The 26,968-nt window shown below is 40.1% G+C and overlaps 2 protein-coding genes across 5 annotated transcripts in view; one reads left to right on the top strand and one right to left on the bottom strand.

Moving 5' to 3' along the window:
• Nucleotides 1–898: 898 nt before the first annotated feature.
• Nucleotides 899–20,960, bottom strand: c32h10orf90 (chromosome 32 C10orf90 homolog). The gene is made up of 11 exons (XM_086139506.1): nt 20,848–20,960; nt 19,998–20,752; nt 18,378–18,444; nt 16,490–16,581; nt 13,248–14,562; nt 10,620–10,763; nt 10,163–10,329; nt 7,562–7,727; nt 5,685–5,748; nt 5,155–5,245; nt 899–2,989 (listed from the first exon to the last, which is right to left on the bottom strand). The coding sequence occupies exons 2-11, from the start codon at nt 20,592–20,594 to the stop codon at nt 2,951–2,953; spliced, it is 2,742 nt and encodes a 913-aa protein (XP_085995632.1). The 5' UTR covers nt 20,595–20,752; nt 20,848–20,960; the 3' UTR covers nt 899–2,950.
• Nucleotides 20,961–22,710: 1,750 nt separating this feature from the next.
• The window catches only part of dock1 (dedicator of cytokinesis 1), a 177,559-nt gene continuing 173,301 nt past the window's right edge, over nt 22,711–26,968 (top strand). For all 4 annotated transcript variants that reach the window (XM_086139460.1, XM_086139462.1, XM_086139461.1 and 1 more), the window contains exon 1: nt 22,711–22,940. In XM_086139460.1, coding sequence (XP_085995586.1) covers nt 22,898–22,940 — 43 coding nt within the window. In that variant the 5' untranslated portion in view covers nt 22,711–22,897. The remainder of the gene's footprint in view (nt 22,941–26,968) is intronic.

Consider the following 26,968-nt stretch of genomic DNA (forward strand, 5'->3'; position numbering starts at 1 on the left):
AAAACCACGCGTCTGGATTCTGCGATGAAATCATATGTTATTGACGATAACGGGTTTGTAGTTTATTTTGAAATCCAACCTCTGAATTTCTCTATTATCCCTTCTTCGAGTGACTAACAAACTTCATTTAGGCTGACATGCTCTACTACAATGAAAAAAGCAGCTTGATGGCTATTGCAGGCCTCACTTGCAAATGATGGATATGTATTAAGTATTTGAGAAATCAGGGAAGAAATCAAATGTTAAATGTGGATCCCCTCCATGCTACAGTTGCTCCTCACTGAAAACGGTCTCTTTCTCTGCTAAGACACGGAAAAGTCGTTTTGTCTCTGAGACAACTGAATTTGAAACTCCATCATAAAACTATAGCAGACATGTTATATTACGAATGACAACATGCTTTGGCATCAAAAACTCGCTGCGTAGGTGCTGTTTGCACCCGTGCCTGTCCACTTGTTGCACAACATGGCTGACTGGTTTTAGAGCTGATGAAGGGAAATTTGGAAATGCCTGCATGTAAAGTGTGCTCTCAAAAAAAAAAAAAAAAAAAAACCTGCAGTAGAAAACTAACAGTATGGCATTTCAAACACAGGACGCTCCCAGCATGAAGGCTTATGCTCGAGTCGCAGGAGCACATCCATTTGTTCCCTTTTGAATTGGGAACTGTTGTGTGCGGCCTTGAGTCATGATGCTCATAAGCCTCCATTTCACCAAACTCTTCTTTTGGGATTAAACATAAATAAAAAAAAAAATTTAAAGACTGAGGTTTTTTTTTTCTTCTGCATGCCGATTTCAGCGAGACACAAAATCCACAGTACAAAGAGCTGATCTTTTGCTCTTTCTCAGAACCAGTGGATGCTTGTAGAAAGATGATAAGGAGAAGAGAAGAGAAGGCAGGATGAGAGGAACTTCTGTTTCTGTGCAGACAGGACAGTTATTTCTCAATAAATCATACTCTTTATTATTCCATATATCATGGAATGAACTTTGAAAACAAAAACACTTTTTTCCACCAGTGCATGAACACAAATTCTAGAACACTGTAAATATAAAATAGATAACATTAAATTCCAATATAAACCCCATAAAATTGCAGGAAACAATGGGCTTGCTAACAATGCATTTTGGAGCTTTTTCACAGAGCTGAATAAAAAACAACACACACACATTTTCAAGCGCCAGTTGCTTGTTGTAATTGCAGTGCTCTGCTTAATAACACATTATAGGCAGAGTGAAACAATTATGAACCTTTTTGTGGCTCTACCATCCAAACACCCACTCATGCATTGGTACTGACATGAAATGAGTTTTAAATACTACTCTGTTAAAGTGAAAATTGAGGTGGATGGTACAGCCGGACAGTGGACTTCTCAGATAATGAGTGAGATAACAATTGAACTTCATGAAAAGGAGCGGCTGCTCTGCTGAGTCCGAATCTAAAACCAAATATTCAAATGTCTCGCTTTTGATTTATGCCGTGCTCCATCATTTTTTGAGCAGCACTTGAAGCAATTTCATTTGAGATCAAAACACACAGATTTAAATCTGCAATGGCAGGCTGTGCTCCATCATTACACAAAGACTCCATTCAATTTGGCACCGTCCATTAACATGGCGTTTCCAGACAGAAGAGGTCACATTCCTCCATCTTACAAGTAATAGCTGGCACTGAACGATGGCAGAGTTTCTTTGTGCTTATTGGTGGCATAATGAGGATGACGGTCCCTGATGGTGCCGTGAAGCCACAATGAAGGATCCCGTCCCGTATCATGGCTGCACATCACATGACATCATGTGAAAGCGGCTGCGGGAAGTAATCGGTGCTTTATCTCACAGCGAGAGGATACCATGCATAGCATTACGATCTGGAAGGAAAGGCAATCGCAATCAATTGGAACAAGATAAGTTCATAAGATGCATAAATTACAGGTTTGGATACTTCAGTATGCGAAAGCATTATCAGTCAGTCAGTGTGTTCATGGGCTCAAAGTGATCCTGACTTACAAACAGAATGCGGCTGCATAATTTTCTACCTTCGTTTTGGCCCCTGTGGTTTGAAATTGCGCACCACAAGAGCAGACAGGACATCTGAGTCACAATCACAAAGGCGGCATCTGTCATCTGCAGACAAACCCCTTGGCATCTTTCAAAAACTCAGAAGGACATTTTACAATGTTTTCTGTATCGAGAATATACAAAAGTTACATTTCATAACTCTCATAAACTGTTATGTTTGCGGCAGACTTGGGAGTCGTTGTTTTTTAAGTTCCAAATCTTTAGTCTCAGGGCCAAGTCAAGTCAGGCAAGTCTCAAGAAAGTCACAAGACAGTGGGTTTCCAGTCCTAATGAGTTCTTTACAAATGTAATGCCATGGCAACATTTTAAAGCCTGCAGAAAAACAAACAGAAAAAAAACATGTAACTTGCATAAAATGCATTTAGTTAGTTCTTTTTTTTTTTTTTTCACAATGTTAATCCTCAGCCAGCAGCAGCTCATATGTATTGGTTTAATCTTTTTATGGCATAACTGTTTATGTATTATAAAGTGTATTTATAAAATTTTTTGGACCTGGCGTATCAGTCTCCGAGGGTTGGGTCTAAGTAAAGTCATGATGTTTTGGGTTTTTTTTTTGTTTGATTCCGTCTGGAGGGATCAGTATTTTAAGTATTTTGCTAATGTTTGATTTAATCCTGTATCAAGCAATAAGGAGTTATCCATTCGTGGGAAAAGAAACTTTAAATTTTTTGAGGAGATGCCGTAGCTTTTGAAAGATTGGCAGTGGCTTCATGCTTTCATGAGAACAGCATATATTCATCTTTAACTTGTATTATGATGGTACATTAGATTTACAGTGTCAATAAGAAACAGCTTGTGTTTTAACATAAAGCGCAGTAATATCTGCGCTGCTACTTCGTTGGACGTTCCATCGTCTTCATGTGTTATTCATCTCTCAGTTGTTGCTTCTTTGAAGAATTTGATCCAGCAGTCTCTGCGACAAAAACACAAATGCTCGTGTTACTAAATCACATGCCGAGAAACGCGGCTTCCAGGCTTAAGCCACGCAGAAAGTCAAGTGCCCGCTCTCGTTCAGGTAAACACACACACACACACACACACACACACACACACACACGTGCTCCTTTTGGCCTCAGTTGCAGAGAATGTAAAGTAAAGCCTGTTTGCTGTTGTCTGTTCACCCAGGGTGTCAAGGGTTGCAGCTCCTGTTTCAGGGCCTGCAGGATTTCTGCAATGGCTTCGCTACCTTCTTATCTACCTCAGCAGCAGTGTGTCCTGAGCAGTGTGTGCGATTGTGTGTTTGCGTGCATGCGCGGGAGCGCACGAGGGCGCGCCCTCGCTTTGCCTGCAGTTCAGCTGAATGGTGGCTCTGCACCGTAGCTCTGTCTGCCTCTGAAGGGGCTTTTGTTCCAGGAGGCACAGTGGCCTTACACACACCAGCACAATGAGACTGTTCACACTCTCTCTCTCTTTCCTTGGAGAGAGAGAGTGAGAGAGAGAGAGGGAGAGTGTGTGTGTGTGTGTGTGTGTGTGTGTGTGTGTGTCTGAGCAACAGGAGACAGACTACAGTTCCTCCCACAAATCAAACTCTATTATTTTCAGGGTGATTGTTATTGACCTAAAAACGTCAATGATACTTCTTTAAACTTACTGTGGTGTGTATTTTTAAGACCAGCTAGTTTGGTTTGACAACTGTGTGGGGGGAGCGGGGGGGAAAGAAACAGCAAATGTTTGGCAGCAGCACCCTCTAGTGGGATAATTGATTTATTGAGCTGTCTAATTTGGTAAATAAAAAAATTCTCTCAAAGCATATTCCAACAATCTGTATCACAGTGTCTCAAATATAAGAGGAAAAAAAATAGCACAATACTACCCCAACATGACAATGATTATACTGACTGTGTTATTGGATATGACAGGAGTTGTTTCTCTTTTAATTTTATTTTAAATTTGCATGTATGGATCTCGTTACTTTTCTGTCTTTACCATTTAATCACCTTTTAATAAGGAAAACTGATCTCAGAGCAACACTTTCACCTGTAAAATCCAAAAAGGGTTGGGACACACTTGTTTGTTTGACATCATTTCAAAATAATTAAAAGGCATTGCAAACCCAAAAGTTAAGCTTACAAGATAAACAAGTTTACCCACCAATTGGGCAATGGTAGCAATGATATAAACAGTGATGTTTCCATAAATAAGATTGACCTTTTCTCTTTGATTGAGAAGTAAAGATGCAAAGTCATTTCATGTTTCCATAACTATAAAAATAGAAAGGACAGTGGAGAGTGCAGAACTAGCACTGTAAGCCGGCCAATTTCTGTATGTTCCCTCCACATAATTTATTGTGATTTAGTCTAATGCATACTAGGGGTCAATATATCCATCTTTAGAAAAGACACATGGTACATCCCATCATCCCTCCTATTTCTACATTACTGGTTAAGTCTCTTGGTTTAGAATTATATTTAACTCAATTCCAGCATGTTTAATAACCCTTATTCAGTTGGGTGATAATTTCAAGCAATATTTTTTAAAAGCTGTGCTTATGTCAGGAGAGAGAGAGAGTGACAAAGAGAGAGAGAGAAATAAATAAACAAACAAACAATTAAATAAATAAATGTGTATCATTACTGCAGCCCTTTGGTGTTCGACATTACTGAAAATGTCTCACCCTTTGCAATGTTTAATTGAGCTTGTAGGAGAAAGGTGTGCTATTACTTGCTCAATTGCCTGTGGGTCATAAAAACAATTAATGTTCTGTTCGGCATCTCAAGCAAGTATTTGTTAACACCAAGCTGAGCAGCTTCGTCTTCTTTTTTTTTTTTTTTTTTTGAGGTGGGGGGTTCATGTATTCCTGTTGTAAATTCTATGCAAAGCAGATTTATAACAACTTGAGGGAGATTGAAATTGATGTTTGTGTTTATTTCTCTAAAGAGAAGCAGTAGAGTTTTACTGCAAAATCGTGTCTGCGTGATGAAACATTTTTTGGATATTTATCCCCCAAATTAGTCATTAGAATCCTTTAATTTTGAACAGGTTTACTAAAATGCATCCCCAGTTAGTTAGGCTAGAGTTCCTTTTTAAAGTTTTATTAAAAAAATAAAAGTAAAAATAAAAAACTTTTTTAAAAGTTACCTTTTTGAACAGCTCCACTCGCTGTCTGTTGTTCAAACACACCTCCCTCTTCTTCTCTTCTTCTTTTTTCCTCTTCAGATCTGCAGGGGTGCTGAAATAATAAAGCGATCATCCTTCTATATCCTTTATCTCTGTTTTTGAATGATGAGTAATATATTAATTCCAAAAATATATATCACCAGCATGTTTTCACAATATTGAAACTTCATTTGTGAGTACAGGCTTAAATTTCTTGCAATATTTTAGCCACAAACATGCTTCGCCTTCAGGTCATATTAATTGCAAAACATCAACTTTGTGAAAAGAAATGTTTACCTCTATAGTTATTCTGGCATTTATTTCGAATCAATAAGTGGATCTTCCAGGGAGGTAAACAATAGCAACAAAAATAACATAATTAGAGCCGAAGCCTAGGGACTACATTCTTTGCGGCGATGTCACAGATACAAGGGAGGAGAGCAAATCTGCCCTCAAAGGAAAATCATCTGACAGTGTGCCAGGAGAGAGATTGAGATTGAGATGAAACTCACCACTTCGATCTGGGCTGCGTCTCTTTCCCTGTAATGGCTGCATTACTGGGTTTGAAAAGGTTATCTGAAAAGACAAGCGCACACACACACACACACACACACTTGGTATGGGTTGTACAATTTCGAGAGAGTTGATTCAAAGGAAAGCCAACAAATAACTTTTCCCATATTTGAAGCAAGCCAAAAGATCTCTTTCATGCTCAGAATAAAGGAAAGAAAAGGGCAGGAAAGTAAAATGAATTCTTTCCTAAAGGTTTCCCAAGGTATTTTTTTAACTACACACAATACAAGAAGTGCATTTTTTTTACAATTACAGAAAGGGAATTTGCACATACTCTAATTAAAATGTTTTAAACCACTTAAGTCTACATAAACTGTTTTTTTCTCTCCTCTGTTCTGCCCTATCAGGTAAAAGCCAGTAGAGGGCAGCGATAACTGCAAAAATCCTTCTTGCATACCTTTAAATTCCTTTATGTCTCACCAGACAGAACACTGAATACTAAGCACTGTAACATTTGAAGGTCACCGAAGCATTTCCATTAAAACTCAGCGCTGGCAAACATTCTGAAGCCGTGTTATTCAACGGAGTCACTTAAATATATTTGGAATATAGCTATCTGTCCTTTATTTCTCCTCTCTGCAAGTGTTTATTTGTCATATCCAGATTACAACCATGTGCCAGAGAGTTTCTGCCCCTCTTGCATTTCCGCCAGGTCACTGAAAAAACTTACACTGTGACTAAAGTGGTCATTTGATTGTGTCCGAGTTCCTGGATTCCAAGATTGCAAATTGATATATCTATTAAATGTGCATCAAATAAATGGCATTGTGCAATCTATAGTGAATAATCAATAGGGTAGTTTATATATACCATTTCATCTATATTTACCAACTCGGGCAGAAGCAAACAACAGCTATTAAATTCTACCCATTTTGATCCTACAAAAAGATACAAATTAGCAGTTGTCAAGCAGCCAGAACTGAGGTGTTTCCAAAGAAAATCCATCCTTTTGGATACAATCCATGCTCAGAGCAGGTTCGTACTGTTTTCTGGTGCTTCATGTTGCTGCATTTTCTCTCCCAACCCTCAACAGAACTGCCATCACACATTTTCTATACCATCTCCACAACTTCAATACTCCTTTCAAAGTGTATTTTGGAAAAGCATACCTGAGCGCATAAAACTCCACATGAAATACAAAAAAGGGAATTTATAGCATGATGCTTTCCTCTGGAAAACTACTTTGTTACTTTGTCGTGTACTTGGAGCTCACAATGTTAAGAAAGAATTGCAAAATGTATGTAGGACATGTTTTTCCCTCTCATGTTTTGAAAATTCACAAATATTTCAGTTTCAGCTTCGCTGAGTTTTACAATGTAAACCACTCTGCCTCAAATACATTAAAATACAATACAGTCAGTTGCTTTACGTAGATTAAAACCGATAAAAAAAATCGGAAAATGGCATATTTACATTGTGTTTGTGAACAACTCAGTGCGGTCATACAGCTTTTAACATTCACTTTCGTGGTGCGGAACAATGCTGCTGGGGAACACTTGTGGAGGAAGTCATGAATTTTGGAAGCCATTGCTATTTGTAGTAAAGCAGTGCAGAATTAGACACAGTCTATTTCCCCTGCCTCTTCAGTGAAAAAGGGGCTAAATGGTTGAGACAAGTGTGAAAACATTTTCTTGTTTTCTTGTTGCCGTCGTGCTTTTGTGAAGTGAGTGTGTTGGGGTGTGCGCGCGTGTTTTCTCCTTTGGTGGTATGATTCGCAATCACACAGACCATAAATATAACCCTAACACCGAGAAGGCACAGGGGCAGCATGTAGTTCTCTGGCTGTGAGGCGTGAGGTTGGCGGCTTTGGGAGTACCTTTGAAAGAGGTAAACCGAACACTGCGCGCTCGCCTCTGCCTCCGAGCTGCGTCCAGGTTAGCCGAGCCGGCGCCCTCCCGTCTCTCCTTTGCCCTTTGCTCCACCTTCTGCACTCTGTCCTGGGACCGAGCGATGAAGTGTGGCTTGGACCTCTGGAGTGCTTCCTGCCAAAACCAGAAATATATTCCCCTCCTTGACAAAATATTTAAGACTAATCCCCACATCCAAGTTCTTTCACTGCCAGAGTATAGCCCCGAGGTATCCCGAGGCCAGTATCATGTATCACTGACTGTATAATTGCCTTTCTTTGACAACGCACTGTATTTTAGTAGTTCTTTTACACCCAAAGTTAAACCCCCTTAAAAAATCACAGCCAATTAAGAAATATTTGAAACAGAAAGAAACCTGCTCCAAAAATGTCTTTTCAACCTCTACATCCTTTAGGTGAAATTCGACCCAAAAAAAAACCTAGAACTATTCGTTTGTGCAATTTATTCTCATGGAACAAAAAGTTTTCTGCGGTACATTATTAACTGGATTTCCGTCTCTTGAAGTTTAAGCCAGATGAATTAATCAGTCGAGTGACTGAGAGTCCAGTTAGTAAGTATACGTTATTGCAACTGTTTAATTTATATCACTTTCATTCATAATTTCTATACAATCAACTTGGCAAGCTGACTTTAAGGTGGTAAATCAGATACCCCTAAACTACATGTACACTCTCGTCCGTGTGGTCAAAATAGAGGTGTCGCCTGTGAAAACAACTCAGGAGTGGCATTGTTTGTGTATTCAACTTGTACTTTGAATGCACTACATGTATGTAAGCTGTATGTTTATGTTATGATAGAGCATTGCACAGATTTGGGGTTTCGGTGTCATACTTGTGGCATGTAAAAAATTGTCAGATATTTTGAAAACTAAATAAACTCATCCAAATATAAAAAGAAAAAATAGAATGAAACGTGACTTGATAGAACTTTGACTCAATTTTATGTTTTGTACATACTCTGTGTTCATTTCGTACATTTTTTCTGGAAGCTTACAGATACCAACCAAAGGGACGTGGGCCACAGCGGATGTGTAGCCAATAACTTACAATAACAAAAATACTCATTGGCATTACTTTTATTATTGCTAATGGTGGGGACAGACTTTTCCATTCACATGACACGATCTCATAGCCTAAAAGAAAAACACAACTACAATAAAACCTCTGTTGAAGGCCTCCAAAGCAAATATGTGAGACATAGAAAAGAAAAAAATAATTTGTGCATTACAATCCTGTGCTGTTTTAAAAATGCAGAGTGTCAATAAAATTCAAGTCCCTGAATAAATCATATCAATTTCTTTCACTGTACACTTGAATATCCTTTTTTTCTAAATATTTTCAAAAGTAAACCATAACCGTCACCCTTTCTGTGTGGAGTTTGCATGTTCTCCCTGTGTCTGCATAGGTTTCCTCCGGGTATTCCGGTTTCCCCTACCACTGAAAACATGTGCAATAGGTCAGGATGAATGAGAGTGTGTTTGTGAGCGCAACTGTGGGACAACCAATGCACATTAGCCCATGTCTACAGTCCAGAGTGGTGTGTTTACATGCATGTCTCATGCGTGTTCATTAACATGCACTGTCTCAACCAAATAAATGAATAAAAAATAAATGCAGAGAAAATTATGTAGTGAGATGCCAAAGAGATAGCCATGTTATATTCAGCAAAATCACTATATCATTGTGCCGATCATCTAAATCTTTGGACTGTAATCTGCATTCTGGTATATGCAGGGAAGATCCAGGCCAAGGCGAAATCACATGTGAAGATTTTGGGAGTGTCGGTCACAAAAGACCGAATCCCCTTATGGACGCGTTTGAGGGCGACTTCACAAAATGCGTCTATGGGTCACTATGGTTATCCATTAATTTAAAGATTAATTCACCTGAGTCTTTGGTTTACAACTCTGCTTTCAAGCCTGTGGTAATAATTTAATGAAATATGAGCAAGTGAATGGTTTTTTGTGTCTCCATATGGCTTTTGTGATTGACACTATGGTCACTATGGCTATCCATTAATTCAAAGATTAATTCACCTAAGTCTATGGTTTACAACTCTTCTTTCAAGCCTGTCGTAATAATTCGTAATAATTTAATGAAATATGAGCAAGTGAATGGGTTTTTCGTGTCTCCATATGGCTTTTGTGATCGACAGGCGAGCAGCTCAGGGTGAATCCCGCCTCTTGCTGATTATCAGCTGAGATTGGCTCCAACCCCACAGTAACCTTGTGTTCAGGATAAGCAATATGCACAAAAAAAAAAAAAATGAATGCTTCCATGTAGAGTCATGCTTTGCTCAATAACTGACAAGTCTTTGCAACTCCCGGCTGAATCACATTTAATGCTTTCCAACATATAAGGTGATGTCATCCTGCAAAGTACATATTTTTCTCCGTTCCGTGGCACGGTATCAGGTATTTACAAGGGACGTAAATGTTAACAGGATATTAGCCATTTTTAGTGTTGTTACTAGATTTAGTAGTTGTAATGAAATCTGAATGTTTTCTTTTATCCATGTTTTTGATTCAAAAAAATGATCTCAGAACTCACCTGGAGAGTCATGGTTTCACCTGAGAATTTAGGCTCCAGACCGCGTGGAGCATATGCGGTGTGAGGTCGGTCACGAGGCCGGTCACGAGGCCGGTCACGAGCATGTTCGCGCCACTGGACCCCGCTTTGATCTGGAGGTTGTTTCATACATTTCTCCCCATCTGTCACTACCGGGCAGAAAAAAATCAAACTGTGTTTCATTTACACCTGGCTCTGGCTGAGCGCAATGGATAGTTGTTCAAAAGCCCTCCGGGCCTGTCATAGCATATTATTTCTTTGTATGAATCCAAAAGGCACAGAATGCAAGAGCCAAGGAATTTCACCTTTATCCGTACTGACAGAGTCTACGACTTGGCTCCAACAGTCTCAACCTTGCAACAGTCAGTTGTAAAAAACAAAAAAAAAAAAAAGGGGGAAATTCTAATTACACCTGAGATAGAAAGCAGAAGTATCCTACCGGTATTTCCATGAGGCGTGGACTCCTCACAATTGTCGTCTGGTCTTTTCTTCTTACTAAGTTGTCTTTGTAGTTTGATATTTGCGATGATTGCAGCTGCATTGAGGGCAATCACCTGTTCAGGAGACTGATGGGACTGGGGATCTGGAAGACAAGAGAGGTTGGGTGTAACTGACAGGTAAATGAAAGAGTGACACTGGTGGTTTCTAAGCTGCCATTTGAGTGCAGTACAAGCAGACTTACATCAAATTTCAAAATGTGCTGCTACACTTGGAGGTTGACTGAATTATAATGATGTCGCCCCAAGCTTCGGCTATTAATTGATGACACTTAATGAAGGGGACTAAAGAATAATTGATAATTTCACATTGAGGAAAGCATCATAAATTTAAGAAACATGTTACCATCTCCTACCTCACCTGTCAGAATATTTAAAAAAACGCCTTGAACTGGGGGTATTTCAGGAACTTTGCATAATCGTATGTTAACTTATATCTTTTCACCAGGGACATGATGATGTGAAGCACTGACTTGGCTTCAAGGACAGAGTGTTTGAGGGAAATCATTACATTCACAGTTATTATATTTTTGAAGAAAGTAATATAAGCCGTTTTAAAGGGGGGCAGATAAAAATATCTTTGCACAGCTTCCAAGGAGAAGTTTGTAAGATTAGAAACAGCCTCATGTCAGGTTGCTAGTCTACTCCCAAACGCCCAGCACTTCTTGTTTGAAGTTTTTTTTTTTTTTGGGATGATCTTATAAAAGCCAATATTTTAGCAACTCCTCTTAATCAGTTTCTATGAAACCGATTTTGATGTACTTTGCGGATCAACAGTACTATTTTGCACAGCATACATATATCATCAGTGATATCTTGGTGCAGGAATTTACATTTATTGTAGAATTAAAATTTATTTTCTAGAACACACTAATAGGAGTGATGTTAGTTTATTTTTGAAGAAAATTAGGAAAATTCCTCAGTGCTGTCCTGATACCATAGCTTAGATGAAATCAAACAAGATTGCAGGGGAACGTCCCAGATAATGCAGAATGGTTTGTATCCAGTGACTGCAAATCAGGGCAACGCACTTTCTTGTGAATAGCTCAACACCCAAAGGACAAGATGACATGTCACTAAACCTGTGCTGCGTTTGGCTCTCATCACTGTGATTTATACACTTGACATATTAGATATCTGAAAATCATTAGCAATGGGTCAAAGCCACGAGAGCCCATGAGTGTGGGACACAGTGGGGTGAAACCCAGGGGAGGGGAGATCTTGCACAGGTATTGTCTCGCAGACAGAAATGCCGTTGAAACTGTGAATGTGTGAATGAGTCACTGTAGTTTCTGTGAAGGGTCTCAGTTAGCCAGTTCTTGTCGTAGCGACTGGACTTGTTGCATTTTTTTCAAGACAGAGAGAAAGAAATGTCAGCATTAAATGTGTTTTTTTTTTTATTTTTTGCTTTCATTCTTTTAGCCTGAAATTTTTCAAAATAAATCTTGGGACGTATTTAACCTCTAATCAATTAAGTCATTATGACTCACTCATTCATTATCATTCACGCAGAGTCGCAGAGAAGTACTGGAGCCTATCCCAGTTGTCATTAGGCAAGAGGCGGAACGATCGCCAGTCAACAAAAGAGGCACATACGGAGACACACAACCAATATCTCCATCATTCCCATATCTAGATTAAGGGTCACCGATTAAACTGCTGTGTGTTTTTGGACTGTGGCGCAATGTGGCAAGAAACTGGGGGAAACTCCACGCAGACACGAGGGGAACAGCAAACTCCACACAGAAAGGCCCCATGTCAGAATTGAACCAACACCTGTGAGATGTAAGCACATACTACTGCACCATTGTGCCACCTTTCTAATTTAATCTGGTTTTTACTTGATAACTGAAATTTTAATTACAAGTCACACCTGTTATATAACAACCATATGCTGTAACCCAAATATAACCCTGGAATATGAAGGTATGTCAAGCCTTTTGCCCTCAGATGGCTGCAAAGGCTCCACAATGTGGTTCCAATAATATCTACCTCTCTCTCATTCATGCACACACACACACACACACACACACACACACACACACACACACACACACACACACACACACAAATAGCTGTGCAGCATCTGGATGGCAAAATTGATTCAACACCTCCTAATACTTAATTTTCACAATTTTAGCAGCTTGTTATCTCTCCTCTTCCCCTGTGCTGCCAGGGAAAGGAGGCCTGGAATAGATTAAACATGTAGAGAGATGTGTGCAGAAAATGAAGGAAAGTGAAAATGAGAAATCATACATAGGCGCCGGTGGGTTGACTCGGCAATGTTACTTGACAGTGGCACTGATATCCGACACAAGTGTCAAATCCACTCAGCAGATAAAGAAGTTACCTCGGTGCAATATAATTATGTCCATCAAAAAGACATAAAAGATGAAACAAAATATCAGAGTTCAGACCCAGAAGGCTGAAGTATGTGTAAGAAGTTCAAGCTATAGCACACAAAGTAATTGTATATTTAGACATTCCCATCCTTTGAAAATTGAGATCAGAGACAAAAGGGAGCCTGTGTGCTGACAAGAAGCCTGTCAGAGTGGGACAGACAAACCTACCCGGAGTTTTGATGAGCGTTAGAAAGGGAGATGATCTCCTCGCTGCATCCTCTGGCAGAGGCAATATTCCTTTCTCGTCTCCCTCTGGCTTGAGGGTGTCTGCCACTTGCTGACCTCCTTTTTCCACCGTAGCTCCGGGCCTGATGAAACGGCTGCATGAGTTCACAGTGTTGATAGTGGTCTCTTGTGGAAGCTCAAAACTCCATTTCCTGACAGTTGGTGGTATCACATTTTCCTTGCTTGGCTCAGTATGTCCAAACACATTGCCATAGCAGCTCTGCGGTCTGAGTGGCCTATGCGATCTCTGTCCAACAGCCCTGGGAGAAGGCTCTGAGGGAGTGGCCGCTGCTATAGCAGGAGGGCTGCTTACAAAAAGCCTCAGTGTGGACGTGTGCGTGCCATCATTTTTTAATGTCTCAAACCGAGACGTATTTGGTATTAGGTCTGTCATGGCATTTGTCCTCTCCGCTGAATTCAAGTGGTGACATACAGGCACTGTATTGTGTTCTAAATGGTTTTGTTGAGCCCACAGGCTGTTTTCCTTGTATGCTCCGTCTGTATAACTATGTCTGTACTCTGTGGGTCTTTTGCCAGGTTTTACATTGCCTGGACTGTAGCTTTCCCGATGCTCTGTCACTTTGATGATAGTGGCCTTTCTCCTGTGGACTACGGCGTCCAAACCGTGGTTTGCCGGTGGTGTCCCTGTGCTCTGGACGGCGCCAGGCACGACCCTTTGCTCTGTGACTTTGACAATGGTGGCCTTTCTCTGGACAGTGACCCTGGAGTTTGGGTCCATGGAATCATGTGGCAAAGATGGGTTTGTAGAGCGATGGCTAGACCCAGGCAGACTTGAAGATCTACTCACTTTCTTGGAAGAGATGGTGATGGAGGAGAAGCCGATCTTGTTCTGGGGGACGAGGGTTGTCACGGCAGAGCTTGTTTGTATGTGCGAGGGCTGTAAGTGACTGCTTGTTTGACGCAACGAGACTGTTGGTGTTACAGGCTGAACACTGCCCGTCCTACGTAAAGGAGTATGTGATGTGAATGACTGAGTAGTGTCAGTTCCATGCAGCACAGTGTGTGATTGGTAGGGCTCGAAAGAACTTGTTTGGTGCACGGGGCTATGCTCGTGGGCCTCTGTGGTGGTTGCTTTCAACAGTGGGGACTTCAAATGGGGGTCACAGCTGATCCCTATGGGGACATCACTGCCTGCAGGGCGACCTGACAGCCTGTTGGTATTCCAGCCTCTCCTCAGAGCGCTCCAGCACACAGGTTTGTCTCCTTCGTAAACAGCAGCGCTCTGTTTTTCCGGTACCTGCATTACATGGATGAAAAAAATGCCATGTGATCAATATCCTCAATTATGCATGGGAATATCATCCAACCATTGCGGTGTAGCTCGCAAGACCTTTCCGAATGAATTGACACAGTAAACCAGATGTTGTTTGAGTGGCAAAGCCAGAAAATGGTTTTTAACATCATTTAATTTCGCATGATGTATTGACAACATGACATCGCTCTATTTCAACCGTTGGTCAGCTGTCTCGTCTTTCTTCAGGGCCTTTCTTAGTCAGATGACTCTCCCCATGCTCTACATAGTAACTACCCAGTAGCAACAGAGGCAGCAGCAAACAAATCCCCCACACAGTGTGACCTATCCCTCACTGAATAACAATGAAGCACTATGCTCAATAGAAACAGACAGGCAAACATTCATATCTTTGACGCAGTGATCTTGATGGTGTTTATTAAGCAATGTAGCAACACCAAAACTGTATGGCCTTGTTGTCAAGTTCACATCATGTCCCCCAATTATCAGTAAGAATTTTAGAATTCGATACTGTGCTTTGATTACAAAATAAACTAAAAGCTTAACATTTCGACACAATAGCTCCCAGTCAAAAGCAATGTTGTGAGATCTAATTTATCTTAAGTTTAGGTGCATATTTGGTATGATAATACAACATTGAGCAACCACTGATTTTTTTTCTTGTAGACTTTAGTGACCATTCTTTAGTTTGTGAAGTCACTGTTTACTTGAACCCTAACCCTTGGTTGCAATCATAAAAATGTGCTGAAAAATTCCTTTGGATAACATATAGAAACCATTAAAATGATATGAGAATTTTATCAACTTTCAATTCTTTTTTATGGACGCCATGTAAAATATTGTGCTGTTTCTTGTGAGCATTTCCTCTCCATGTAGAAATGAAGAGGCTGTTGAGGTAAACACCTGTCAAGGGTTGGAGAGCAAATGCAGCAAACGTAAATGGCTTTTCTCAGATATAACAATAACGTAAGGCTATGTCTAAAGAATGATGAGAGGCAATTTTTCAAACTCTGCGAGTGGTTAAAATAAAAAGTTAAAGCTGTGAATATACGGTTATTTGAATTGGAGGAATCAGGATGTTGTCTCTTGACTTGTATGTCCACCCTTGGAGTTTGTGCATTGTAGTCATTATTCCCCGTATTGCCCAGATACCACTGGTAAAGTTTGTCTTTGGAACCAGGTTTTGCTTTCAGGTAGGGTTTGTGGGATTCGGGGTCGGCAAACTCAAATTCGCCATTTGGAAATTTCTAATCTTTCCGAAACTATTGCTAGTGGGATTCACTCTTCCTCACTCCACAGTGAGTATGAGTTCCGTACTCACCTCAATCTATTCCTGTCTCTTTTTTTAGTTTTCAAACTCTTCTGAGTGTTATGCAGATAAGTTTGCAAGGGAGAATAATAGAGAAAATATAAAATAATACACAGACAGCACTACACTACACAGCAAAAGAACACCTGTTGCAGCTGTCATTGGATCACTCACTTTTTAACTGCAAAGTAATGCAATGGTTACATGTGATGATATTGGACCAATCAGCAAACTGGCGGGAGATCCTGCATTTAAAGGTCCCGATAAGGTTACAGATGATTGTAAATTCATTTGAATTTTGTTATGTAGGCCCTAACCGCCTTGTAGACAGAAATTAATTATATTCGCAGGTGAGGGGTATTTTAACTGAATTTTCCAACCGTTGCAACCGTTCACAAGATGCCCTGATTAACTGTGTCTCAACAAGAGAAACCTGAAAAAACTCAATTCAGCAGCATGTGTATAGCATATGTACAACTGCTGACTAATATATCCTGACACCTATGTATACTATAGTTGAAAAAGACTAAGAAAGTAAAGTTTATCCTAAAGTGCAGTGAACCCTAACGGAAGTGAAAAGAAATCAAAGGTCTCATCGGTTACCTGTTTAATAAATGGAGAGCCTTGATCAGGTGGCTGCCACGTCCTCACATCCAAAGCACGCGGACTGGTGTGACATTTCTCCCCTTCTCCATCTATGTATCAAGGCAAAACAAATGATCCACACCAAACCTGCTCTTTCTCTACCCCTACATATACACACATGCATACAAGTCTATATATCTCTGACTTTGCAGTTGTGTTGACACTGTCAATAATTGATGTTGGCACGGTAAAGTGAATCTAGAAACCAACCCGGATCCACTCCTCTGCTTTCTCAAGAGACATCGCAACTGGCCTTGTATGCCTCTCCATCCAACTCTATTGCCACCTGTCTACCTTCCTGGCTGCGTTTTCCACCTGCTGCTGTTGCCATAGCGACACACTCTCACTTTAGGATAACCCCAAAATGCCGTGAAGATAATTCACAGGGCTTTCCATTTTAAGGAAGAAAAACACAAGTCGGGGTGAAAATTGCAAAACATCACAAATTTGATTACAAAAAGGAGTGTCTCAAGATGTGTCAGCAGGGATTCGTGTCCTCCTCAGTCTTTAAATGAGACCACTGACTCAGTAAATGTCCTATTTCTTTCCCTATAAATTGCTCCTGACCAACATGTGCCACCATTTCTGAAAGAGGGTCTTTTATAGCACCTCTTGCAGTGTCTATGCATGTAGTCCTGTGCTCAAATAACCATTTTCTCTTGAAATAACAGCTAACCTTAAGACACCAGTGGAAAATGGAAACTTAAGTCTATAATACCTGTGCAAGTACCTAAACTGTTTCTCTTCCCCATGACTTTATATACATCTGATATTGTTACAAATTGTCCCGCGTCTTTGAATGTGAAGGCCCATGGGGCAAAATATCAACTTATCTTCATTTTGTGTTCTTGAATTTATAGGGAGATTGTGCACAATGAAATACTTAGAGCATAATTAAATGTTTTTTCAAAAATACAGATTGGTTATTTTTTCATAGCTTCTTTTTTTTTTTTTTTTTAGAAAAGGCAAAGACAAATGTTCATTTTCATTGTTTCTGATGCAAAATGCAAAAGGTTGCCTTCTCTTGTTTTACATTCTCCTGTCATATCGTCTCACAAACATTGTAAATGAGGTTGAAGTTCATAGTTTTATAGTTTATAAAACACTTACACTCTCTAATGGAGTTTCATGGTGCCATGGATGAATTGCTTTGATTTCTGCAAGCAGCCAAGACCTTTGCCAAGATAATCTATGTATAATCAAGGACAAGGTTGAGGGATCAAACCTCTGATAAAACCCATAGAGTGTGGGACTGCCATGTTCAAAGATTAACAAGACTCTTTTTCCGATCAGTCTGCATCTCCTCTTATCTTTCAGCCTCTTACTCCCCTCCGTATCTGTTTTGTCAGACTTTTAAGCCTAATAGAACCTGTTTCTTCACTGAAATCCACCCAAAACACCATGGCATGACAGCAACAAACCAGCTGTACTTGGAACTGACTTTGTTTTTTGCAGATTTGTCAAACGCGATCATCCAGTCAGTCAGTGTGGAGCATTTGAAAGAGCGCTGGGACAACACTGCTGCAAGGAGCTGATTAGATGCAGGTAAAATGTGTGGCAAGTCAGCCTTGAAATAAGCTCTTGTTCTCCCTCTGGCTAACCCGGTCCTTGCAGTTAGCCTGTGGCCATATTTGTTCTAGCGCTGATCGTACACTAAGCAACAGTTGAAACTGAGAATTTTCTGTAATGGAGGAAAGATACTTCTTTATGTTAGCATGGTTCAAGCATTACTTTTAGGTACCTCTTTTCTGTAATATTAACCATGCCTTCGTAAGACTTTATGAGGAGAATTGTTTGACTATATTCATGTGAGCAAAACGAACATTGAACAAGTCATCCAACAAACCTTTGTGTCTGTTGGTCGTTGCCGGAGTCTTTGGAAATATTGGAGTGATGGGTTGTTTCAGTCTCATCTGTAAGTAAAGGTTACAATGTCCATTGGTACAGAGTTCCCAAAAAAGAACCGACACCCACAAGATGGTTGCCACGTATTTATGACCTTCACAATCTCTCGGAATGGCTGGAGCATAGATATGATATATGAAAACCACTTTGAATTTCAAAGTATGCATCAGTACAGGATATTTACTTTCTTATTTAGCAAAATAAAATGGCATATCTCATTGTGTTGTCACCTCCCCCAACACACACACACTCCCATTCTCCCACAGACCAACACATTCTCTCTCTCTCACACACACACACACACACACACACACACACACACACACACACACACACACACACACACACACACACACACACAGATACATAAAGAGTGAAAGAGATTTTCACGATTTTCATATCAATCAACGTGCTAAATTGAAATACTGGTAGTCCTTTATAAATGAGCAAAATTAATTCAAATAATAACGACTAAATTACATACCCGTCAAAAATGTAAAAAGGGTAATTTATTTCTGTTGATTTTTGTTATTCGTGCAATCTTTTATATTTAGCTTTATCCTTTGTTTAATTCCAACACAGAAAGGCCAATTCTAATAATTTCAAAATCTCATTTGTTTTCTGAAAAAAGACCCCCAGACTGCCCCCCCCCCCCACTAATCTTTTTAATTTTTTTTCTTTCCTGGAAGGTCTTGATCCACACTCACAAGACCAGTTGAACTTGTTGAATTGATTTTTACAAAACAATGCTGCATTTCCAATAATTATATTGGTTTGCTGAAGTAAATCTTGTTTAATGTTTGAAAAATTATTCGTTTTGATCTCAAAAACATCGGAAAAACAGCAATGGCTTGAATTCACTTGGAGCTGAGGTCTGCTTCTCTAACTCTACTATGACTATCTCTCAGTCACAAGGGAAGTGATGACATTGTGCATCAGAGGACTCCAGTCTCTAGTCCAGCACAGTGACCAATCGATTTCGGAGTCATATTATCACTTCACTGGATAACGCACCCTATGAATTTGCTGTACATTGACTTGCTTCCTCTCAGGGCACAAAGCTCAATCTTGGCCGCCACCGCTCCAAATGAGTCGTAAACCTTTTGAAGAATGTGTTGAGTTCCTGCAGAGTAAGCTGTTTTCAAAGGATGCTAGAGCTATGCCTTCTCCCTGGGCTACAGAGAACTGACTACAAATGACTCTCTGTGGCAATGTGTGTTTTACTCTGCAAGGCCGACACCACACACCATCACCTCCATTACACAGTGGTTTGCTTTTCAATATGTCTCTGTTACATGTAAAAAAAAAAAAAATCAAAAAAGATCATACACCATAGAACCGTCACAAAAGTTGTTCCTCAGCAGTATCACATAGTAGAGTTAAGTAGAGAGTGCTTTGATAGAGAAGCACATACTGGAGATGAAACCTCTTAATTTTACTTTTGTCAAATTGAAAACATAGTTTCTGATCAGATTTTGCATAAAATATAGAGCAAATGCTGAACAAAAGAAAACTTTGCATTTGGGCTAAGTATTCCTTATTGCCATGAATTTTGTCTTACCTGGTTGGAGGAGTGATCCTGAAACCTTGGATTTTGATCGCAACCCCTGTCAACCATCATCACCCGTCTTTGAATTGGCAGCCAACCAGTTTTCACAGGAGCAAGGTTGCTCAGCTGTGCCTGCTCCTTCCTTGGGGCCTGCATGATATGGGCTCTCTCCCAGCTCCCTCTGCGCTCAGGAGGAGAGAATAATCCTGTTTGGAGGGACTCCTGGCTTCCCAGTGAACTCTCACACTGGCTGGGACTCCCACAGGAAGATGAGCCTTTGCTGAATGAGAAAGTCCCCTGCCTTCTCCAACCATGCCCACCTGGTTCTCTGTCAAAGCCGGGCCTCGACGTCACCTGATCAGCAAACGCCGGAACCTGATCACGGCCAGGGGTTTTGACCAGGTCCCTCTCAATCCTCTGAAGGTGCTTCAGCCAGCCGTCCAGCTGGCCTCCCTCGATGGCACTCTGGGGCCGGGATGCGCGCTGGGGGTGCAAAACACGGGGCGAGTTCTCGCTCTCGGCTCTCAAGCTTTCCCAGTAGGTTTCGTCTCCTGATCTTCTCCAGTTTGGAGGCCTTCTCAGGTGAGCAGCTGGCCTTCGGAGAGTCATCGCTCTGCAGCTCAGGTAACAACTCACTGCTCTCCAGTTTCAGGCCGCAATAAAAGTCCTCTACAGTGTAGGTATCAATGAAAATACTTTGTTTAACTTGGCTTCAAACTGCGGGGTATGCTGGACACAAGGCACTCAGATGTCATTTTCTTGGGGATCTATTTTCAATAGAAAAGAGAAGAAAAAGCAATCAGGATAGACACACAACAATCCCCCACTCCCATCACGCCTCTCCCTTTTAACTGTTACTTACCTCAGAGAACAAATCATTCTTTTATCACTTGCCTCAACTTCCTTTAGCCGTCAGTATTTAAGAGGAAACACCCCGTCTTAGACCAGGACTAGGTGCTGGCGGGGACTGTCTCCGATCGACCATGTAGCGGTCTGAGGGATGCTGTGGTGAACAAAAGAGTTACTGAGCACAAGGGCTGATCATCCAATACGGAGGGGGAGATGGAGAGATTCGGGGGTGGGGTTGGGGAGTGTGAGAAAAAAGCAAAATAAAAAAAACGTGGCGATGCAATGCTTGCTGAAGTAGCTAAATCCTTTTTTTGATAAATCCATTTGTATGTTAATTACCGAAAAGATCAAAAGCTTTTGGGGCTGCCTGTCATGCCTAAATCGGACTGCTTGACCCTTGGTTGGTCAAATAAATGAAGCGGCCAGATTGTCCATGTTGTTTTAATGACTGCTGAAAGAAATCCCCTTTGTAGAGTCCACTTGTTGTTGCTCATCCTTGTGATCTCGTGGTTGGTGGCTGATGATGAGGCTTGACTATCCTGAAGCTGCTATTTAAGCCATGTGACTTTTGCAAGACTATCTTGAATATGAGCCAGTGTCTTCTTGGACGCTTTACTGGGATCCACATGACTCCCCTGCGACGCATGTGCATTTTGTATTTTCAAGAAGACGGAATATCGACTTTAACACGGATGCTTTAAAATTTCCAACTAATTTTCAAAAATAAAAGAACCGGGTGCAGCTTTTAACGAACGCCGTTGTTTGTTACTCCATTAACTCTGTCCAGGTGTCCTTCACAGCATCGCCATTTCCAGGGGGCGAAATCACATTTTGAAAAGGTAAGATCTTGAATAACAGATGGTGTTGAGTAATAGGTGCTTTCTTGTCTCACATAACCGGCACATCAAATCGATATCGGCGAAATAATCAGCTGAGTATTTCAAAACAGGTGGGTTCTTGGGGTTGAGATGTTTTGATTCGGCAGCGCCCTCTGCTGTCAGCTTTGCTTTAAATCAGCGTGAAGGCAAAGGATGGGAGGGCGTTTTACGATGGGATGTCACATCCGTGCAAAAAAGATGCAAAGAAGATACTGAGGTCATCGTGTGTATTTTACAGTGTATTTCCACAGGTGCATTGTGCGGAATTTATGTTTTATTTTTTGATCACACGCTTTTTTAGGCCTTTGAACGATACATTACGAAACACAAGAAGGAAGCATAGTAAATGTAGTGTGGTTGAAATTCTGTTATGGTTCTAAGACTGTGCTACTGAACGCACCGAAGAGCCCATCGATCCGAAGTACATTTTGTATCATACTCTATTTTACTTTTTTTTTAATTAATTAAATTACTTGTTGCTGTTTTTGAGTAGGCCAGAATAATGCGTTGGTTATCAAATGATCACAGATTCTTGTATTTCTTCACATTGTCATTTTAGGCTTCATCATAAGGAATATTCACATGTTTCTTTTATCCGCGGAAAATTCAAAAAGCAAACAAAAAACTTGCTGTTTGAATGTGTTTTCATTTTTCTTATTTTTTTGTTTGCAAGAATAAATAAAGGTCGTTTATGACCTAAAACATAACAACACATCGCAAATGGATACTGTTTGAATTGGCTAATCTAGTGAGTTGAACTGAGATTATGACAACATACATTGCTGGTGTGTCACTAAATGTATGTTTTTGATTTTTGGCCGACTTAAACTGTCAACACTGTCCGGGGAAAAGTGGAGCGCTCGATCATCTACACCCGAAAAAAGTTCTGCTGTAGAAAAGAGTAAAGAAAAAAAAGAAAAAAAAAGAAAAAAAAAAAGAGAAGGCTGGAGGGTGAAAAAAGTTGCGTTCCCTTCCTCCCCCTTGCGGAGCGTCCTGTCACTGTTGGAAAATGGCTGCTCGGAGTAGCTCCCCAATGCTCCGAAAAAACTGAAGAAAAGTCTACATTTTTTTTGGATTATATCCCCCTCCAATAGCTGGAGCTCACAGTCGGACTTTTTTCGCCCGAACGGGTCAGACGACGACCCGGGAGTCGGGCACCCCCCACGCAAAAACTCGACACTGAGAATGTCTCGCTGGGTTCCCACTAAAAAGGAAAAGTATGGTGTTGGTACGTAAGAAAACTCGCACGCTCCATGGTTAGCTCCTAGCTCCCACCGCGCACAAGTTTGGGAGAGGGTCCGCTGGCGGAGAGCGGGCGCCGGCTCCTCTCCCGGGCGCTTCACTTTTTTTTTTTGAAACGCCATACCGGCTCAAATTTGCCGACTGAACGCGGTAAAGCCCGGGTCAGCTAGTTTTAGGTGAAAACGGCTGTCTTTTGTGAGGAAGAGGAGGACAGTGTGTGTGCATTGGGAATTGTGAGAGGCGCGCCTAGTCTCAGCGCTGTTTCCTGTGTTGAGGGGCCTCGCTGCTGCAAACCGCCTAGCTCCCAGCTAAAGTTGTTACCCCTTTATTTTCTGTTGATAGAAACAGGACAACCGTTTGCTCTTATCTCCTGCCACTTCCTTTAAATTGTGTGTTGGCGGGCGTGCTGGCCTGAGAACATTCCTCTCTTTCCTGAAATAGAAAGTATCCGAAGTTCCTGTAACTCCCGTTTACATTTACGGCTTTAATTTTGGGAAAAGAACAACAAAAATTAACGAGAGTTACTACATGTCTGCCCGTGGGTGCCTGACAGGGATTTTAGCCTGTGGACAATGAAATTAGCCAAACCGTTTAAGCTAATTGCAAATTGTCAAAGTTTATAAATTATAACCATGACAAATTAAGTTAAAAAAAATAAACAAAACGCAATGCAGTCATTCAGAAGGTACAATTTTTTTGGATTTTTTTTTTCCCTTTTTCGCGTTTTGGCAAATCACTACACCTGACTGTATATTCAGCTAATTAAGTCTAAAGATTTTATTTGCTTGAAGTGTGACAAATATTGACTATTGAAAATAAAGATTTCCAAGGTATTTCAATGAAATACAACACAAAGAAAATATTAAAATTCAATAGTTAAAATTGAAGTTTATCCAAAGATTGATAAACTATATTTTTCAAACCCCTTATAAAAGATATATATGTAATTGCAGTTAGTTAGACATCACTTGCCTTATTGTCCTTATTTCTCATATCATGTGGCTGTAATTTATCATAAACTATTTGTAAATAAGCTGAGATTCGCAAGTATCAGTTTTTGCAAGAAGGTTACATTATGTTGTAAACACATTTGTTAAATTATTGAAACAAACCAGGTCATTTCCAATACAGTAACAAATTCTGTATTGTTCTTTGGCAAAGGGTCTTGTAATTGACATAAATCTTCCAAATGAGTAGGCGCCATGAGATAGATGTGTTTTGCACATCCCTGCGTATATCATTGTTAAGTTGCTCTCAGAACAAATAGAAAGAATCTCATAACCCAAGTTGGTGATGGTAAGCAATGTGGGGAGAATTGTATTCTATAGTTTGTAATGAGAACTTCACCATAAGTCAGTCACTTAGTCATGGCTAAATATACATCATGCTTCACTTGAAAGCCTGAAATAATTGTGAATTGGAAGTAATTTGTTTTTTTTCTCCTCCTGTAAATCCTGTCAATGCACAGTCAATGATGTAGTAAATAATATAAACAAGTTTTCCAGAATAATCCAGTTCCGTGGCCGTGGAAAGTTTATTTAATGTTTAGTTTATCTCTCCAAAATACAGGCCGTGTCCTTTTCATTGCCATTAATGATCCCTCTGAGGGATGCTGATGCTGACTGATAGAGTGCTGCAAGTTTACTGTGTTGGTTACCTCATTCTGGTGCTTCAAGATGCTACATGAACTTGTGGTCACATTGTCTCTTTAGCAGATATAACTTCAAGTGTCTTTTTTTACTGTATGCTTTGTGTTTGTGATGGAAACGGTGGGCAGTTCTGTGTAATGATAGCCTGGATACATTCTTTAATGGCCAAAAGGTCTTGATAGATGGGGTTCTTCGAAAATCTTGGAATGACATTCTCACAGGGCTCCCTGAATACAAGAGTGAATGAGTCATTAGTGCAGAAAGAGGCAGCTGACACATCATGGCTGTGGAGGATTGGTGGGGTGCACAGTCATTGCAATTTTAATACATCATGTGTTGACCAAGTAGCACTAATGAGCACTCTGTGAGACCGTATGCTGGCAGCACTCACTGTGGACCTATTTCTGTCTCAGCAAAACTTTTGTCATCCCATTTACTTCTCTAATAATGACCCTACAGCTTCATTAGTGAATGCAGGAATACCGTCTTCTTTATCCATTTCATAACAGTATTAATAATAAATCTTACTCTCTTAGCATAGCAAGGATAATAAAGGGTTTTATCTTATCACTAAAAGCACTTCACTGTATTTTTACCATATTGATTCAAGTCTTTGCTTGATATCCTGCTTCAGTATAATAAAATATATATATTTTAATGAAACTGCATAACTAATCACCCATACGCTTGACTTACTGCCTGACATGGCAGCCCTTAGCCTCTCAACCAGCAGCAGAGGGAGGATGAAGGACTCGTACTGACTGATGTCTATGTCTTCCTCAGTCTTTCTAAACTTCATTCAACATTTTGATGCCAGGATTATTATTTAGTGAAATTTTGGGTTTCAGTTACATATACATCAAAGTGTCTACGGCTGGGATAAATTTCACTCTTGCTGGCTGCTAATTAAAGCATATACATTATTAGGTAGTCAAGGTTCCTGCAAGAATTTTAGCCTGATGTATTTCATAGGGGGCACATACTCCCAAAGGGTAAAATGGTAGTCCTTCAAGGGGTAAATAAGTTTAAGAAAGTAAAAACATTAAAAATTGATCATAGAATGAAAATTAAAAACATGAAAATTCAAATGAATAACAAAAAATGATTCATTGATTAGGTTTGATTAAGTTGAGTTCCTGTGGTCCAAGCCTTTCAGAGTTTATTGACTGCATAAGATAACTGTATCTGGTATTTGACAATGTTCCAGTTATTATTTTCTACTTTTGTGCGAGTTGAGATCGCCAAACTGGATGTAACTGCATTGCATTCATATTTTGATTGTCATCAGATTGGTGTCAATTACAATTGACTTGGGATTGTTTTGTTGTGAAACTTGTCATTTACGCCTTTTAAATATTTGACAATCTAAAAATTTAATTCCAGGGTATTAGCTCCTTCCCGTAGGAGTCTTGCATCACTCTAAGTTGTCCCTCCCAAAAATACACACAAGAAAGACGAGAGATTTCCATGAGGGGGGAAAATACATTTCCATGATGATGATATACAAAACTATTTATATTTCAGTGACTAATTGATTATGTGAAAACCGAGTGCATCCATTGGAAAGTTTTGTTCCTCCAAGATTCCTGAGATGTATGAAAAAGTTCCTCTAGTTGGAAAAGACCAAAGCCTGTACCAGTCAATTAGCCATTGCAAGAACAGATGAACTCCTCAGGGAGACCATCTGGTTGGTTGTACTTTGAGCTTGGAGGTATTACTTTTATATTAATATTAGAAAGAAGTGTAGATGATTTGGGTCTTATTTTGGAAATCGCTTTTTTTGATTGTCCAGGATCTCACAAGATGCCTTTACATTGTTTTCAAATACAAGTGTGACCATAGGGCTTCTGTTTTTGACTTCCTCCCTAAAAAGTATTTGGTTTAATCAGCATTTATAAAATCTTGTCAGCTTTGATTTTTTTTTTTTTCTCTCCCCCCCTCCTCTCAGTTGATTTCATGGTTTCTCATAGCATTGGTAGTCACGCATTGAATTGAAAAAGGATAATATTCCAATACAAGTTGAGTTTTGGCTGAAGGACTGATACCGGGAGACTAGGACCACCCATTTATCTTGAAATAAAACCTCTCTTGACCTTGAGCTAATTTCATTATATCATTTCTGTCAAATACGAACCAGCCAGGCATTAATCAAAGTTATCAGGAGTTTTGAAGTCTTGTTATTCTTGTGGCACCTCAAAAGTGATTTAACAGGGCATTGGGGAGATGTTTTTGAGCTGTATCCTGGTTCTGTGATGAATTAACCAGAAATACTATTTGATGGTAATTTCAAGTGTTGTCTCATTAATTCTGTTTCATCAGGATGTTGCTGTTCCTTAAGAGAGACTTCAGAGAGTGTTGGATACAG

The sequence above is a fragment of the Fistularia commersonii genome, chromosome 32 (genome assembly GCF_037954325.1).
Source record: "Fistularia commersonii isolate RoL2024-O1a breed Wild chromosome 32, RoL_Fcom_v1.0, whole genome shotgun sequence".
Classification (NCBI taxonomy): domain Eukaryota; kingdom Metazoa; phylum Chordata; class Actinopteri; order Syngnathiformes; family Fistulariidae; genus Fistularia; species Fistularia commersonii.

Excerpts from the sequence above, each read along its gene's own strand:
- c32h10orf90 (XM_086139506.1), bottom strand. The coding sequence starts at position 20,594 with ATGACTCTCCGAAGGCCAGCTGCTCACCTGAGAAGGCCTCCAAACTGG. Across the intron at positions 5,749-7,561 it reads TCGGTTTACCTCTTTCAAAG|ATAACCTTTTCAAACCCAGT; the intron begins GTACTCCCAAAG and ends TTGTCTTTTCAG. Across the intron at positions 5,246-5,684 it reads ACGCAGCCCAGATCGAAGTG|CACCCCTGCAGATCTGAAGA; the intron begins GTGAGTTTCATC and ends TTATTATTTCAG.